Genomic DNA, 18,715 nt, shown 5'->3' on the forward strand with positions numbered 1-18,715 from the left:
AGCATAAGGAAAGAGACGAAAGAATGGCCCAGCCAACACACATACAAAAGTATATACACACACGCTCACACACGCACTTGTACATACCTATATATTTCAATGTATACATACATATACATACACAGACATATACATATATACACAGAGTACACATCCACACTTGCTGCCTTCATCCATTCCTGTGACCACCCTACCATGCACAAAATAGCATCCCCCCGCGTGAGTGCAAGGTAGCACTAGGAAAGACAACAAAGGCCATATTCATTCACACTCATTCTCTACCTGTCATGTGTAACGTACTGAAACCACAGCTCCCTTTCCACATCGAGACCCCACAAAAGTTTCCATGGTTTACCCCAGATGCTTCACATACCCTGGTTCAATCCACTGACAGAACGTCGACCCTGGTATACATCGTTCCAATTCACTCTATTCCTTGCACGCCTTTCACACTCCTATATGTTCAAGCCTCAATTGCTCAAAATCTTTTTCGCTCCATTCTTCCACCTCCAATCTGGTCTCCCACTTCTCCTTGTTCCCTCCACCTCTGACACATATATCCTCTTGTCAATCTTTCCTCACTCATTCTCTCCATGTGACCAAACCATTTCAATACACCCTCTTCTGCTCTCTCAATCACTCTCTTTTTATTACCACGCACGTCTCTTACCATTTCATTACTTACTCAGTCAAACCACACACACTACATATTGTCCTCAAACATTTAATTTCCAACACATTCACCCTCCTCTGCACAACCCTATCTACAGCCCATGCCTGACAACCATATAACATTGTTGGAACCACTATTCCTTCAAACCCACCCATTTTTGCTCTCTGAGATAACGTTCTTGCCTTCCACACATTCTTAAATGCTCCCAGAACCTTTGCCCCTTCCCCACCCTGTGAATCACTTCCCCTTCCATGGTTCCACATCCACTCCCAGAAATGTAAAACACTTCACTTTCTCCAGTTTTTCTCCATTCAAACTTACCTCCCAATTAACTTGTCCCTCAACCCTACTGAATCTAATAACCTTGCTCTTATTCACATTAACTCTCAACTTTCTTCTTCCACATACTTTACCAAACTCAGTCACCAACTTCTGCAGTTTCTCACCCACATCAGCCACCAACGCTGTATCATCAGGATACATCAACTGACTCACTTCCCAAGCATCCTCATCTACAACAGACTGCATACTTGCCCCTCTCCAAAACTCTTGCATTCACCACCCTAACAACCTCATCCATATATACACATGTATATATTCATGCTTGCTGTTTTCATACATTCCTGTCGCTACCCCACCACACAAGAGATAGCCTCCACCCTCCTACACGGAGGTAGCATCAGGAAAATACAAAAAAGAACAGATGACTGGGCCTTAGAGGAGAAAATCCTCACTTGGCCCATGCCTCTTACCTCTTTCAGGAAAAGTGAAATGGGAGACGTTCCAGCCCCGACTCCCATCTCTCTTATTCACCTCCTACAACATACTGGGAATATGTGGTAAGTACTCTTTCTCCCCTATCCCCAGGGATAACAAAAAAGGCCACATTCGTTCACACTCAGTCTCTAGCTGTCATGTGTAATGCACCAAAAACATGGCTCCCTCTCCACCTCCAGGCCCCACCACCCGTTCCATGGTTTACCCCAGATGTTTCACATGCAAAGGGTCCATTGACAGCATGTCAACCCCGGTATACCACATCGTTTCAATTCACTCTTTTCCTCGCACCCCTCTCACCTTGCTGTATGTTCAAACCCTGATTGCTCAAAATCTTTTTCACTCCATCCTTCCACCTCCAATTTGGTCTCCCGCTTCTCCTCGTTCCCTCCACCTCTGACACATATATTCTCTTTGTCAACCTTCCCTCACTCATTCTCTCCATATGTCCAAACCATTTCAACACACCCTCTTCTGCTCTCTTAACCACACTATTTTTATTTCCAATATCTCACTTACCCTTTCACTACTTACTTGATTCAACCACCTTACACCACATATTGTCCTCAAAAATTTCATTTCCAATACATCCACCCTCCTCCGTACAACCCCATCTGAAGCCCATGCCTTGCAACCATGTAATATTGTTGAAACTACTATTCCTTCAAACATACCCAGTTTTGCTGTCCAAGATAACATTTTCTCTTTCCTCACATTCTTGATCGCTCCCAAAACCTTAACCCCCTCCCTCACCCTGTGATTCTTCCACTTCCATGGTTCCATTCATTGCTAAGTGCACTCTCAGATATCTAAAACATTCCACTTCCTCCAGTTTTTCTCCATTCAAACTTACATCCCAATTAGTGAGTCCCTCAACCTTACTGAACCTAATAACCTTGCTCTTCTTCACATTTACTCTAAACTTTCTCCTTTCACACACTCTTCCAAACTCAGTCATTATCTTCTGCACTTTCTCACTTGAATCAGCCACCAGAGCTGTATCGTCTGTGAACAACAACTGACTCACTTCCCAGGCCCTCCCATCTCCAACAGACTGCATATTCACCCCTCTCTCCAAAACTCTTGCATTTACTTCCTTAACCACCCCATCCATAAACAAATGCAAACAACCATGGGGACATGAGAAACCCCTGCCACAGAGCGACCTCCAATGAGATCCAGTCACTCTCCTCTTTTCCTACTTGTACACATGCCTTACATCCTTGATAAAAACTTTTACTCCTTCAAGCAGCTTACCTCCCATACCATATGCTCTTATGACCTTCAATAAAGCATCTATCAACCCTATCATATGCCTTCTCTCGATCCATAGATGCTACATACAAAAGAACCATCTTCCTCCTATCCTATCAACATTGGTGTTCCTCGGGGTCCTGCTTTACTCCTTAATCTCTTACTTCTCTCAATAAATCATCTCTCTACTACTTCAACATTGTTCACTCCTGTGCCAATGATTCCACACTATATGTCCAACTCACTTTCCTTTCATTCCTCCTTCTCATACTCACTCTATTTCTCATAATGAACAAACTTCTCTTAACTTGCATATAAGTAACATCTCAGAATGGGTAGGCAGTATCATGGTCAAATTTAACAAAATATAATTTTTTCCAGAATCTCTATCTAGTCATTCATTTCCCTCTGATCAATTTCAAAACAAAACAATGCAATGGTGTAATAACATAAACAAGGGAATAACCATACCTTTCACAGTATCTCAGAAACCCCACATAATGAATATCATAAAGTCTACTTCCCAAAGCTGGGGCCTTGCACAAGTGTCACAATTCTTGGAAGTAGCTATTTCATAACTGCAGAAGTTTTATCACCCTAGTATCTAGTACTGCTCACACAGATGGGGTGGCTCTTCCTCCATCTCTTTATCAACAAAAGTGGAATCAACAGCCTTCTGTCTCAATTATTCTCCTGACATTACTTCTCTTCAAGAATCCCTCTCTATAAGTTTCAATATTGCTTTTCTCTCTTTGTTACACAAATATCTTGGTCACTGTTCTTATGAGCTGTCTGTAAGTATCCCAACCCTAAGGCTTGAATGTGAGGCACATATCTGGCTGCTGCTTCCCACAATTTCTGCAGAGAGACCAGCTGCTTGAGGACTGGCTATTATGATGCCTCCTTCTTTCCTCAAACCAGAAAGCTGTGGAATGTGGAATATGCTTCCTCCTTCCATCTTTCCCTCCTTTAATCCTTCTACTTTCTTTCTCTCATTCTATTCCTTTCAATCAAGATGGGCTTTGATCTGGGCATGTTTTGCCTGTACCATGTCAGTCACTAAAGAAAAAAAATCAAGATAAAGGAAGAAACAAATCCTTCAACATCTCACATGCGTCAGCATAACTTCCTTATACTGTTCTTAAATGTGAAAAGTGCAATATTTCTAAACATACTCTTGTTATTAGTCACCAATACTGAGCCTACATATTAAATGAGTACTTTGTGAAAGATAGAACATTATCTCCCTTTCCTTCTTTCTTACTGGGAACTGTCAAACATGTCATCCACACCTTCCTCCACCCCTCATTCAGAAAGGAAACAAGCCTACACACACATGATTAATACTTTCTGTGTATTTTCTGTTTCTTTTGAATACTAGTCAATAATTTCACACATAACTTTTTTCAATTTATGCACACACCTTGATGGAATTTCTAGGCCATGCCTGTCATTCAAGGGTTATGTATATGAATAAGGAAAACTTCAGTAATAACATATATTACGGCAAGACATTAAATATGCCTCTAAAGTCTGGTCACTACACCTAAGGAAGCATAAAGTTGTAAATGAGAGGTCCAGAGAAGAGACTTAGGATGGTACCTGCATTATGATAGATGTGTTACAATGAGAGGCTATGGGATACATATCTGCCCAGCAGAAAGGATAACACCATGAGGGGAGACCTGATTAAATCTTCAATTTCTCAATAAGATGGACAACTGAGAGTGAACAGTTCTTCATGGGATATAATGACAGACTAACCAAAGGTAATAACTAAAAGTTACACAAGAAGCTTGTTAGAAGGGATGTAAGGAAGTGCTTTTTTTTGGTGTAAGTGTAGTGAATGGTTGGAATAACATATGTTACGAATCTTTAAATGCCAGGAGTACATAAATGTTCAAAAAACTAACTTAATGGTCAAGAAAGTTCAAGAGATGTGGTCCTAAGAATGTATAACCCCTTCAACAAACTGTACTAACAGGTAATCACTATACAGGTGCAGATAGGTTTTTTATATTTGTTGTGTTTAAGCATACAAAAAAAAAAGCATTCTAAAATTGGCTTAAACAGAGGATATATTCTGAGTCATGAGTACTCTGCAAGCCAGACAAAAACATTATACAGCCTACAGGCAGCATGGCTTACACCCCTACCCTAACTTATAATGTAAATATAAAGGGATAAAAGCACATGATCACTTTCTAAGTTTTACTCATTTTTTCTCCACTGCTTTTACCTGATCTGGCAGATGATTAGGACCAAATGTATAGCTTACATACAAACTGTGATACAAGTTTCAAGTTAATCCATTCATTTTCATGGTCATGCTAATGAAGTGATGATGCTTAGTTTACTTGATTCATTCCTCCGTTATGCTATCTAAAGAAGTCTTTTTATTATTCTTCATCTATATAAACATAAAACAATAAAAACAAATCAATTACTTACTGGCAATCATCCCTGGTATGTACACTCTCATCAGTGCAGTAGAAAAACTTTCCATTAAACAGCTGTACAGCAATAACAGCGAAGATGAATTGAAACAGTATGTACACAATGAGAATATTGAACACATTCTTGAGGGAATTCACGACACAGTCAAACACCGACTTCAGCTTGGGTACTCGCTTGATAGTCTTCAGCGGGCGAAGGACGCGCAGTACTCGAAGTGACTTGATGGTGCTGAGGTTTTGGCCAGTAGTGCTGCCCCTGTACACATACACAAGCACACATACTGATTAATAATCAACTTCCTGAAAGAAGTTCTAGTCTGCTGCAGATTTACTCTGCAGCCTTATGAATTTTTAAGTCTGATGATAAAGCTTTGGAGGAACATATGCAATGAGGTAATGTCTAAAAAATTTAGATTATTAACAAATAATGTGACATTGTCACATTTCTTTTTACTATGTATTATGCTTTATAGTCATGATCAATGCAATATCAGTATCATGATCTGAAATGCAATGACAGCTGAAGAAATTTGTAATTGCTTTCAATCATAGTTTAAAGAATGAGAGAACTTTTTCTCTCTGTATGAGCATTCAAGCTAGTATGACTAATGATCTTATGTATTTGCTTGTTTAGACCATGGAAACACTACAGTATAATTGCAAGATTTCCAAGTAATTCTGTTTGAAAGCAAGCTATTACTCACAAACAGCCAAATAAAAAGCCCTCTATGTTTCATCAAGCCCTAAGACTCTATAGGTTTTAAGACAAACACATTGCTCAGTCTTTGAGATCCATAGATACCAGATTTTTTAATGCTAGCATAAATGCTCTTTCCTGGGAATGTAATCTCTTTTTCCTCATCTTAAGTTTTCTCCTTGTTACCGCACTTAAGCCAGCATAAATGCCCTGACTAAGAAAGAAATCTAAAACTGGGAAGGTCAAGCATGATGCCCAGCTGGGGAAAAAGGAAAAGAATAAAAAAATCAAAAGAATGAAATAACAGTCACCTTTGTCAAAGGATACCAACTATGTTACTTTTCTAGTTTTTTCCTGAATTTATATTTTCTACCCATTTCTCCTCATCTATTTATTTCTTAATCATTCATTTCTAAGTCTAACAATCAGTACATTTATATACATGCTTCCCATATTCCTAGAAAAAACACTTTAACCTTACAAATTAAGTAAGTATTTATCAAAAAAAATGTTTGCAACAAACACATCAAATAATTCAAAATAATGTATCACTGTAGAATAATTTGGATGAAAATTGATGACACAAATACAGCAAATTATTTACAGTCTGCCAACAAAGTTTTTCACAGATGGTAAAAGTGCTACAATATTTATTCATACAGGTTCGCTTACTTGCATATTTGTTAGTAAAAATTTCAAACCAGAGGTACATTCATCATATTTTTTGATGACAGAAACTACATGTCACAACAATGACTATATGAGGTATCAGGCCCGAACACCAGAGCAGATCTGACAACAGCATCATCACCCAAATGATGCAACAACCATAGAGTACCAAGTTTTATTGTCTGGTTTCCAGATGTTTTCATGAAGAAATCATTGAAATTGTTGTGCTCATACTCTTTCCTGGTCCAAATACTGAACAAAATACTGATACAGACAGAATATCAAAAAAGTTTATTTGATGGAATGAAGCAATGTGCAATTACAGATTTTTACAGAATTCAGGAAGACTTCTAAAGCATGGGTCACAGTGTGAACATAACCTTCACAGAATGTTTTGCATACCTAAATCTGATTTTATCATCCATTTGTAATAGTATCAGAATTACCATTAACACCATGATCAATATTCTTATAGAAGACTTTATAACAGTGTCCCTGCAGCTTTGAGGTTGTACTGTGTGTGGGAACAGAGTAAGGTGGTCTCTTTTGGGGCAAGATGGTCCTTAACATTGCTGTACTCTTTTTTCATTAGCTGACAATGACAGAACCCCTTTTAAAGTAAATTCTTGCTCATGTTGTTACCACCTGCAGACAAGGTCCATCTAAGATACACATTATATAAAACATTTAACACCAATTTACTGAAATCCTCTGCTCTAAGATCAAACTTTAAGTTGGTGGTAATCTTGAAGGTGCTGGATCATGGCTTCCGGAAATATAAAGATCCTAAAAACAGGATTTTTGATAATCTACCAATATCAAGTCAACACACTGGTGCAGTATACTAGGTAATGGATAAGTTCTTTATTCTGTAGTGATAAGCTTACACAGAAGCTTCTGGTTGTAGAAATGAAGCAAATATATCTAAGTTAATGATGTTTATCTCCCTTTCAGGTTCTCATCATCATCTGCCCTAAACACCTTCAAAAATTCATCTACTTCATGTAATGATGGATACCATAAAGCCTCACAACCAATGCTACCATTGGACAATTTCACTTCATGCCATATCCTGACACCCATTTTAAAGAAAATCATCTGCATGGGTTCCCAGAAACATCATTTAATCTATATCATATATATATATATATATATATATATATATATATATATATTTATTTATTTATTTTGCTTTGTCGCTGTCTCCCGCGTTTGTGAGGTAGCGCAAGGAACCAGACAAAAGAAATGGCCCAACCCACCCCCATACACATGTATATACATACACGTCCACACACGCAAATATACATACCTATACATCTCAATGTACACATATATATACACACACAGACACATACATATATACCCATGCACACAATTCACACTGTCTGCCTTTATTCATTCCCATGGCCACCTCGGCACACACACATACATATATATATATATATATATATATATATATATATATATATATATATATATATATATGATGATAAAGTGGCAGATATAGGATGTTTTGGTCAAGGTGGTGTGCAAAGTGAGAGGGTTAGGGAAAATGATTTGGTAAATAGAGAAGAGGTAGTAAAAGCTTTACGGAAGATGAAAGCCGGCAAGGCAGCAGGTTTGGATGGTATTGCAGTGGAATTTATTAAAAAAAGGGGGTGACTGTATTGTTGACTGGTTGGTAAGGTTATTTAATGTATGTATGATTCATGGTGAGGTGCCTGAGGATTGGCAGAATGTTTCCATAGTGCCATTGTACAAAGGCAAAGGGGATATGAGTGAGTGCTCAAATTACAGAGGTATAAGTTTGTTGAGTATTCCTGGTAAATTATATGGGAGGGTATTGATTGAGAGGGTGAAGGCATGTACAAAGCATCAGATTGGGGAAGAGCAGTGTGATTTCAGAAGTGGTAGAGGATGTGTGAATCAGGTGTTTGCTTTGAAGAATGTATGTGAGAAATACTTAGAAAAACAAATGGATTTGTATGCAGCATTTATGGATCTAGAGAAGGCATATGATAGAGTTGATAGAGATGCTCTGTGGAAGGTTTTAAGAATATATTGTGTGGGAGGCAAGTTGTTAGAAGCAGTGAAAAGTTTTATCGGGGATGTAAGGCATGTGTACGTGTAGGAAGAGAGGAAAGTGATTGGTTCTCAGTGAATGTAGGTTTGCGGCAGGGGTGTGTGATGTCTCCATGGTTGTTTAATTTGTTTATGGATGGGGTTGTTAGGGAGGTGAATGCAAGAGTTTTGGAAAGAGGGGCAAGTATGCAGTCTGTTGTGGATGAGAGAGCTTGGGAAGTGAGTAAGTTGTTCGCTGATGATACAGCGGTGGTGGCTGATTCATGTAAGAAACTGCAGAAGCTGGTGACTGAGTTTGGTAAAGTGTGTGAAAGAAGAAAGTTATGAGTAAATGTGAATAAGAGCAAGGTTATTAGGTACAGTAGGGTTGAGGGTCAAGTCAATTGGGAGGTAAGTTTGAATGGAGAAAAACTGAAGGAAGTAAATTGTTTTAGATATCTGGGAGTGGATCTGGCAGTGGATGGAACCATGGAAGCGGAAGTGAATCATAGGGTGGGGGAGGGGGCAAAAATTCTGGGAGCCTTGAAGAATGTTTGGAAGTCGAGAACATTATCTCGGAAAGCAAAAATGGGTATGTTTGAAGGAATAGTGGTTCCAAAAATGTTGTATGGCTGCAAGGCATTCAATATGGATAGAGTTGTGCGCAGGAGGGTGGATGTGCTGGAAATGAGATGTTTGAGGACAATATGTGGTGTGAGGTGGTTTGATCGAGTAAGTAATGTAAGGGTAAGAGAGATGTGTGGAAATAAAAAGTGTGGTTGAGAGAGCAGAAGAGGGTGTTTTGAAATGGTTTGGTCACATGGAGAGAATGAGTGAGGAAAGATTGACCAAGAGGATATATGTGTCAGAGGTGGAGGGAACAAGGAGAAGTGGGAGACCAAATTGGAGGTGGAAAGATGGAGTGAAAAAGATTTTGAGTGATCAGGGCCTGAACATGTAGGAGGGTGAAAGGCGTGCAAGGAATAGAGTGAATTGGAACGATGTGGTATACCGGGCTCAACGTGCTGTCAATGGATTGAACCAGGGCATGTGAAGCGTCTGGGGTAAACCATGGAAAGTTGTGTGGGGCCTAGTTGTGGAAAGGGAGCTGTGGTTTCGGTGCATTATCACATGACAGCTAGAGACTGAGTGTGAACGAATGGGGCCTTTGGTGTCCTTTCCTAGCGTTACCTCGCACACATGAGGGGGGGAGGGGGTTGTTATTCCATGTGTGGCGAGGTGGCGATGGGAACAAATAAAGGCAGACAGTATGAATTATGTACATGTGTATATATGTATATGTCTGTGTGTGTGTATATATGTGTACATTGAGATGTATAGGTATGTATATTGCGTGGGTGGACGTGTATGTATATACATGTGTATGTGGGCGGGTTGGTCCATTCTTTCGTCTGTTTCCTTGCGCTACCTCGCTAACGCGGGAGACAGCGACAAAGCAAAATAAATAAATAAAATATATGTATATGTATATATATATATATATATATATATATATATATATATATATATATATATATATATATATATTGATTGAGAGGGTGAAGGCATGTACAGAGCATCAGATTGGGGAAGAGCAGTGTGGTTTCAGAAGTGGTAGAGGATGTGTGGATCAGGTGTTTGCTTTGAAGAATGTATGTGAGAAATACTTAGAAAAGCAAATGGATTTGTATGTAGCATTTATGGATCTGGAGAAGGCATATGATAGAGTTGATAGAGATGCTCTGTGGAAGGTATTAAGAATATATGGTGTGGGAGGCAAGTTGTTAGAAGCAGTGAAAAGTTTTTATCGAGGATGTAAGGCATGTGTACGTGTAGGAAGAGAGGAAAGTGATTGGTTCTCAGTGAATGTAGGTTTGCGGCAGGGGTGTGTGATGTCTCCATGGTTGTTTAATTTGTTTATGGATGGGGTTGTTAGGGAGGTAAATGCAAGAGTTTTGGAAAGAGGGGCAAGTATGAAGTCTGTTGGGGATGAGAGAGCTTGGGAAGTGAGTCAGTTGTTGTTCGCTGATGATACAGCGCTGGTGGCTGATTCATGTGAGAAACTGCAGAAGCTGGTGACTGAGTTTGGAAAAGTGTGTGGAAGAAGAAAGTTAAGAGTAAATGTGAATAAGAGCAAGGTTATTAGGTACAGTAGGGTTGAGGGTCAAGTCAATTGGGAGGTGAGTTTGAATGGAGAAAACTGGAGGAAGTGAAGTGTTTTAGATATCTGGGAGTGGATCTGGCAGCAGATGGAACCATGGAAGCAGAAGTGGATCATAGGGTGGGGGAGGGGACGAAAATCCTGGGAGCCTTGAAGAATGTGTGGAAGTCGAGAACATTATCTCGGAAAGCAAAAATGGGTATGTTTGAAGGAATAGTGGTTCCAACAATGTTGTATGGTTGCGAGGCGTGGGCTATGGATAGAGTTGTGCGCAGGAGGATGGATGTGCTGGAAATGAGATGTTTGAGGACAATGTGTGGTGTGAGGTGGTTTGATCGAGTGAGTAACGTAAGGGTAAGAGAGATGTGTGGAAATAAAAAGAGCGTGGTTGAGAGAGCAGAAGAGGGTGTTTTGAAGTGGTTTGGGCACATGGAGAGGATGAGTGAGGAAAGATTGACCAAGAGGATATATGTGTCGGAGGTGGAGGGAACAAGGAGAAGAGGGAGACCAAATTGGAGGTGGAAAGATGGAGTGAAAAAGATTTTGTGTGATCGGGGCCTGAATATGCAGGAGGGTGAAAGGAGGGCAAGGAATAGAGTGAATTGGAGCGATGTGGTATACCGGGGTTGACGTGCTGTCAGTGGATTGAATCAAGGCATGTGAAGCGTCTGGGGTAAACCATGGAAAGCTGTGTAGGTATGTATATTTGCGTGTGTGGACGTATGTATATACATGTGTATGGGGGGGGTTGGGCCATTTCTTTCGTCTGTTTCCTTGCGCTACCTCGCAAACGCGGGAGACAGCGACAAAGTATAATAATAATAATAATAATAATATATATATATATATATATATATATATATATATATATATATATATATATATATATATATATATATATATATATATATATATATATATGGAAGGTATTAAGAATATATGGTGCGGGAGGAAAGTTGTTAGAAGCAGTGAAAAGTTTTTATCGAGGATGTAAGGCATGTGTACGTGTAGGAAGAGAGGAAAGTGATTGGTTCTCTGTGAATGTAGGTTTGCAGCAGGGGTGTGTGATGTCTCCATGGTTGTTTAATTTGTTTATGGATGGGGTTGTTAGGGAGGTGAATGCAAGAGTTTTGGAAAGAGGGGCAAGTATGAAGTCTGTTGGGGATGAGAGAGCTTGGGAAGTGAGTCAGTTGTTGTTCGCTGATGATACAGCGCTGGTGGCTGATTCATGTGAGAAACTGCAGAAGCTGGTGACTGAGTTTGGTAAAGTGTGTGAAAGAAGAAAGTTGAGAGTAAATGTGAATAAGAGCAAGGTTATTAGGTACAGTAGGGTTGAGGGTCAAGTCAATTGGGAGGTGAGTTTGAATGGAGAAAAACTGGAGGAAGTAAAGTGTTTTAGATATCTGGGAGTGGATCTGGCAGCAGATGGAACCATGGAAGCGGAAGTGGATCATAGGGTGGGGGAGGGGACGAAAATCCTGGGAGCCTTGAAGAATGTGTGGAAGTCGAGAACATTATCTCGGAAAGCAAAAATGGGTATGTTTGAAGGAATAGTGGTTCCAACAATGTTGTATGGTTGCGAGGCGTGGGCTATGGATAGAGTTGTGCGCAGGAGGATGGATGTGCTGGAAATGAGATGTTTGAGGACAATGTGTGGTGTGAGGTGGTTTGATCGAGTAAGTAACGTAAGGGTAACAGAGATGTGTGGAAATAAAAAGAGCGTGGTTGAGAGAGCAGAAGAGGGTGTTTTGAAATGGTTTGGGCACATGGAGAGAATGAGTGTGGAAAGATTGACCAAGAGGATATATGTGTCGGAGGTGGAGGGAACGAGGAGAAGTGGGAGACCAAATTGGAGGTGGAAAGATGGAGTGAAAAAGATTTTGTGTGATCGGGGCCTGAACATGCAGGAGGGTGAAAGGAGGGCGAGGAATAGAGTGAATTGGATCGATGTGGTATACCGGGGTTGACGTGCTGTCAGTGGATTGAATCAGGGCATGTGAAGCGTCTGGGGTAAACCATGGAAAGCTGTGTAGGTATGTATATTTGTGTGTGTGGATGTATGTATATACATGTGTATGGGGGTGGGTTGGGCCATTTCTTTCGTCTGTTTCCTTGCGCTACCTCGCAAACGCGGGAGACAGCGGCAAAAAAAAATATACACATATATATATCTTTCTTTCATACTATTCACCATTTCCTGCATTAGCGAGATAGCGTTGAGAACAGAGGACTGGGCCCTTGAGGGAATATCCTCACCTGGGCCCCTACTCTGTTCCCTCTTTTGGAAAATTAAAAAAAAAAAAAGTGAGAGGGGAGGATTTCCAGCCCCCCGCTCCCTCCCCTTTTAGTCGCCTTCTACGACACGCAGGGAATACGTGGGAAGTATTCTTTCTCCCCTATCCCCAGGGATATATATATATATTATTTTTATTATTTTGCTTTGTCGCTGGCTCCCGCGTTAGCGAGGTAGCGCAAGGAAACAGACGAAAGAATGGCCCAACCCACCCACATACACATCCACACACGCAAATATACATACCTATACATCTCAATGTACACATATATATACACACACAGACATATACATATATACTCATGTACATAATTCATACTGTCTGCCTTTATTTATTCCCATCGCCACCTCACCACACATGGAATGACAACCCCCTCCCCCCTCATGTGTGCGAGGTAGGGTTAGGAAAAGACAACAAAGGCCACATTTGTTCACACTCAGTCTCTAGCTGTCATGTAACAATGCACCGGAACCGCAGCTCCCTTTCCACATCCAGGCCCCACAGTACTTTCCATGGTTTACCCCAGACGCTTCACATGCCCTGGTTCAATCCATTGAGAGCAAGTTGACCCCGGAATACCACATCGTTCCAATTCACTCTATTCCTTGCACACCTTTCACCCTCCTTTATTTTACTTTGTCGCTGTCTCCCGCGTTAGTGAGGTAGCGCAAGGAAACAGATGTAAGAATGGCCCAACCCACCCACATACACATGTATATGCATACACGTCCACACACGCAAATATCCATACCTATACATCTCAACATATATATATATATATATATATATATATATATATATGGGGTGTTCAGTGTTGTAAATGGAAATGGTGAAGAGCTTGTAGATTTATGTGCTGAAAAAGGACTGGTGATTGGGAATACCCGGTTTAAAATGAGAGATATACATAAGTATACGTATGTAAGTAGGAGAGATGGCCAGAGAGCGTTATTAGATTATGTGTTAATTGACAGGCGCGTGAAAGAGAGACTTTTGGATGTTAATGTGCTGAGAGGTGCAACTGGAGGGATGTCTGATCATTATCTTGTGGAGGCGAGGGTGAAGATTTGTAGGGGTTTTCAGAAAAGAAGAGAGAATGTTGGGGTGAAGAGGGTGGTGAGAGTAAGTGAGCTTGGGAGGGAGACTTGTGTGAGGAAGTACCAGGAGAGACTGAGTACAGAATGGAAAAAGGTTAGAGCAAAGGAGGTAAGGGGAGTGGGGGAGGAATGGGATGTATTTAGGGAAGCAGTGATGGCTTGCGCAAAAGATGCTTGTGGCATGAGAAGAGTGGGAGGTGGGTTGATTAGAAATGGTAGTGAGTGGTGGGATGAAGAAGTAAGATTATTAGTGTAAGAGAAGAGAGAGGCATTTGGACGATTTTTGCAGGGAAAAAATGCAAATGAGTGGGAGATGTATAAAAGAAAGAGACAGGAGGTCAAGAGAAAGGTGCAAGAGGTGAAAAAGAGAGCAAATGAGAGTTGGGGTGAGAGAGTATCATTAAATTTTAGGGAGAATAAAAAGATGTTCTGGAAGGAGGTAAATAAAGTGCGTAAGACAAGGGAGCAAATGGGAACTTCAGTGAAGGGGGCTAATGGGGAGGTGATAACAAGTAGTGGTGATGTGAGAAGGAGATGGAGTGAGTATTTTGAAGGTTTGTTGAATGTGTTTGATGATAGAGTGGCAGATATAGGGTGTTTGGTCAAGGTGGTGTGCAAAGCGAGAGGGTTAGGGAAAATGATTTGGTAAACAGAGAAGAGGTAGTAAAAGCTCTGTGGAAGATGAAAGCTGGCAAGGCAGCAGGTTTGGATGGTGTTGCAGTGGAATTTATTGAAAAAGGGGGTGACTGTATTATTGACTGGTTGGTAAGGTTATTTAATGTATGTATGATGTATGATGATGGTGAGGTGCCTGAGGACTGGCAGAATGCATGCATAGTGCCATTGTATAAAGGCAAAGGGGATAAGAGTGAGTGTTCAAATTACGGAGGTATAAGTTTGCTGGGTATTTCTGGTAAATTATATGGGAGGGTATTGATTGAAAAGGTGAAGGCATGTACAGAGCATCAGATTGGGGAAGAGCAGTGCGGTTTCAGAAGTGGTAGAGGATGTGTGGATCAGGTGTTTGCTTTGAAGAATGTATGTGAGAAATACTTAGAAAAGCAAATGGATTTGTATGTAGCATTTATGGACCTGGAGAAGGCATATGATAGAGTTGATAGAGATGCTCTGTGGAAGGTTCTAAGAATATATGGTGAGGGAGGCAAGTTATTAGAAGCAGTGAAAAGTTTTTATCGAGGATGTAAGGCATGTGTATGTGGAGGAAGAGAGGAAAGTGATTGGTTCTCAGTGAATGTAGGTTTGCAGAAGGGGTGTGTGATGTCTCCATGGTTGTTTAATTTGTTTATGGATGGGGGTTGTTAGGGAGATGAATGCAAGAGTTTTGGAAAGAGGGGCAAGTATGCAGTCTGTTGTGGATGAGAGAGCTTGGGAAGTGAGTCAGTTGTTGTCCGCTGATGATACTGCGCTGGTGGCTGATTCATGTGAGAAACTGCAGAAGCTGGTGACTGAGTTTGGTAAAGTGTGTGAAAGAAGAAAGTTAGGAGTAAATGTGAATAAGAGCAAGGTTATTAGGTACAGTAGGGTTGAGGGTCAAGTCAATTGGGAGGTAAGTTTGATTGGAGAAAAACTGGAGGCAGTAAAGCGTTTTAGATATCTGGGAGTGGATCTGGCAGCGGATGGAACCATGGAAGCGGAAGTAAATCACCCTCTCAATCAATACCCTCCCATATAATTTACCAGGAATACTCAACAAACTTATACCTCTGTAATTTGAGCACTCACTTTGCCTTTGTACAATGGCACTATGCAAGCATTCCGCCAATCCTCAGGCACCTCACCATGAGCCATACATACATTAAATAACCTTACCAACCAGTCAACAATACAGTCACCCCCTTTTTTAATAAATTCCACTGCAATACCATCCAAACCTGCTGCCTTGCCGGCTTTCATCTTCCGCAAAGCTTTTACTACCTCTTCTCTGTTTACCAAATCATTTTCCCTAACTCTCTCACTTTGCACACCACCTCGACCAAAACACCCTATATCTGCCACTCTATCATCAAATACATTCAACAAACCTTCAAAATACTCACTCCACCTCCTTCTCATATCACCACTACTTGTTATCACCTCCCTATTTGCGCCCTTCACTGAAGTTCCCATTTGCTCCCTTGTCTTACGCAATTTATTTACCCCCTTCCAGAACATCTTTTTATTCTCCCTAAAATTTAATGATACTCTCTCACCCCAACTCTCATTTGCCCTCTTTTTTACCTCTTGCACCTTTCTCTTGACCTCCTGTCTCTTTCTTTTATACATCTCCCACTCAATTGTATTTTGTCCCTGCAAAAATCATCCAAATGCCTCTCTCTTCTCTTTCACTAATAATCTTACTTCTTCATCCCACCACTCACTACCCTTTCTAATCAACCCACCTCTCACTCTTCTCATGCCACAAGCATCTTCTGCGCAATCCATCACCGATTCCCTAAATACATCCCATTCCTCCCCCACTCCCCTTACTTCCACTGTTCTCACCTTTTTCCATTCTGTACTCAGTCTCTCCTGGTACTTCCTCACAGGAGTCTCCTTCCCAAGCTCACTTACTCTCACCACCCTCTTCACCCCAACATTCACTCTTCTTTTCTGAAAACCCCTACAAATCTTCACCTTAGCCTCCACAAGATAATGATCAGACATCCCTCTAGTTTTTTTCACTCCATCTTTCCACCTCCATATATATATATAGGGTTGAGGGTCAAGTCAATTGGGAGGTGAGTTTGAATGGAGAAAAACTGGAGGAAGTGAAGTGTTTTAGATATCTGGGAGTGGATCTGGCAGCGGATGGAACCATGGAAGCGGAAGTGGATCATAGGGTGGGGGAGGGGGCGAAAATTCTGGGGGCCTTGAAGAATGTGTGGAAGTCGAGAACATTATCTCGGAAAGCAAAAATGGGTATGTTTGAAGGAATAGTGGTTCCAACAATGTTGTATGGTTGCGAGGCGTGGGCTATGGATAGAGTTGTGCGCAGGAGGATGGATGTGCTGGAAATGAGATGTTTGAGGACAATGTGTGGTGTGAGGTGGTTTGATCGAGTAAGTAACGTAAGGGTAAGAGAGATGTGTGGAAATAAAAAGAGCGTGGTTGAGAGAGCAGAAGAGGGTGTTTTGAAATGATTTGGGCACATGGAGAGAATGAGTGAGGAAAGATTGACCAAGAGGATATATGTGTCGGAGGTGGAGGGAACGAGGAGAAGAGGGAGACCACATTGGAGGTGGAAAGATGGAGTGAATAAGATTTTGTGTGATCGGGGCCTGAACATGCAGGAGGGTGAAAGGAGGGCAAGGAATAGAGTGAATTGGAGCGATGTGGTGTACCGGGGTTGACGTGCTGTCAGTGGATTGAATCAGGGCATGTGAAGCGTCTGGGGTAAACCATGGAAAGCTGTGTAGGTATGTATATTTGTGTGTGTGGACGTATGTATATACATGTGTATGGGGGTGGGTTGGGCCATTTCTTTCGTCTGTTTCCTTGCGCTACCTCGCAAACGCGGGAGACAGCGACAAAGCAAAAAAAAGAAAAAAAAAAATATATATCTTATTTTGCTTTGTCGCTGTCTCCCGTGTTTGCGAGGTAGTGCAAGGAAACAGATGAAAGAAATGGCCCAACCCACCCCCATACACAATGTATATACATACACGTCCACACACGCAAATATACATACCTATACATCTCAATGTACACATATATATATACACACAGACACATACATATATACACATGCACACAATTCGCTCTGTCTGCCTTTACTCATTCCCATCGCCACCTTGCCACACATGGAATACTATCCCCCTCCCCCCTCATGTGTGCGAGGTAGCGCTAGGAAAAGACACCAAAGGCCCCATTTGTTCACACTCAGTCTCTAGCTGTCATGTAATAATGCACCGAAACCACAGCTCCCTTTCCACATCCAGGCCCCACACAACTTTCCATGGTTTACCCCAGACGCTTCACATGCCTTGGTTCAATCCATTGACAGCACGTCGACCCCGGTATACCATATCGTTCCAATTCACTCTATTCCTTGCACGTCTTTCACCCTCCTGCATGTTCAGGCCCCGATCACTCAAAATCTTTTCCACTCCATCTTTCCATCTCCAATTTGGTCTCCCACTTCTCCTCGTTCCCTCCATCTCCAACATATATATCCTCTTGGTCAATCTTTCCTCACTCATTCTCTCCATGTGCCCAAACCATTTCAAAACGCCCTCTTCTGCTCTCTCAACCACGCTCTTTTTATTTCCACACCCCTTTCTTACCCTTACATTACTTACTCGATCAAACCACCTCACACCACATATTGTCCTCAAACATCTCATCTCCAGCACATCCACCCTCCTGCACACAACTCTATCCATAGCCCACGCCTCGCAACCATACAACATTGTTGGAACCACTATTCCTTCAAACATACCCATTTTTGCTTTCCAAGATAATGTTCTCGATTTCCACACATTCTTCAAGGCTCCTAGGATTTTCGCCCCCTCCCCCACCCTATGATTCACTTCCGCTTCCATGGTTCCATCCGCTGCCAGATCCACTCCAAGATATCTAA

The 18,715-nt window shown here is 41.3% G+C and overlaps 1 protein-coding gene across 4 annotated transcripts in view; it reads right to left on the reverse strand.

Moving 5' to 3' along the window:
• The window catches only part of cac (calcium voltage-gated channel subunit cacophony), a 1,845,957-nt gene that overhangs the window by 805,045 nt on the left and 1,022,197 nt on the right, over positions 1–18,715 (reverse strand). For all 4 annotated transcript variants that reach the window (XM_071696567.1, XM_071696568.1, XM_071696569.1 and 1 more), the window contains one exon: positions 5,156–5,416. In XM_071696567.1, the coding sequence (XP_071552668.1) occupies positions 5,156–5,416 (261 nt within the window). The remainder of the gene's footprint in view (positions 1–5,155; positions 5,417–18,715) is intronic.

This window comes from Panulirus ornatus, chromosome 59 (genome assembly GCF_036320965.1).
Source record: "Panulirus ornatus isolate Po-2019 chromosome 59, ASM3632096v1, whole genome shotgun sequence".
NCBI lineage: Eukaryota > Metazoa > Arthropoda > Malacostraca > Decapoda > Palinuridae > Panulirus > Panulirus ornatus.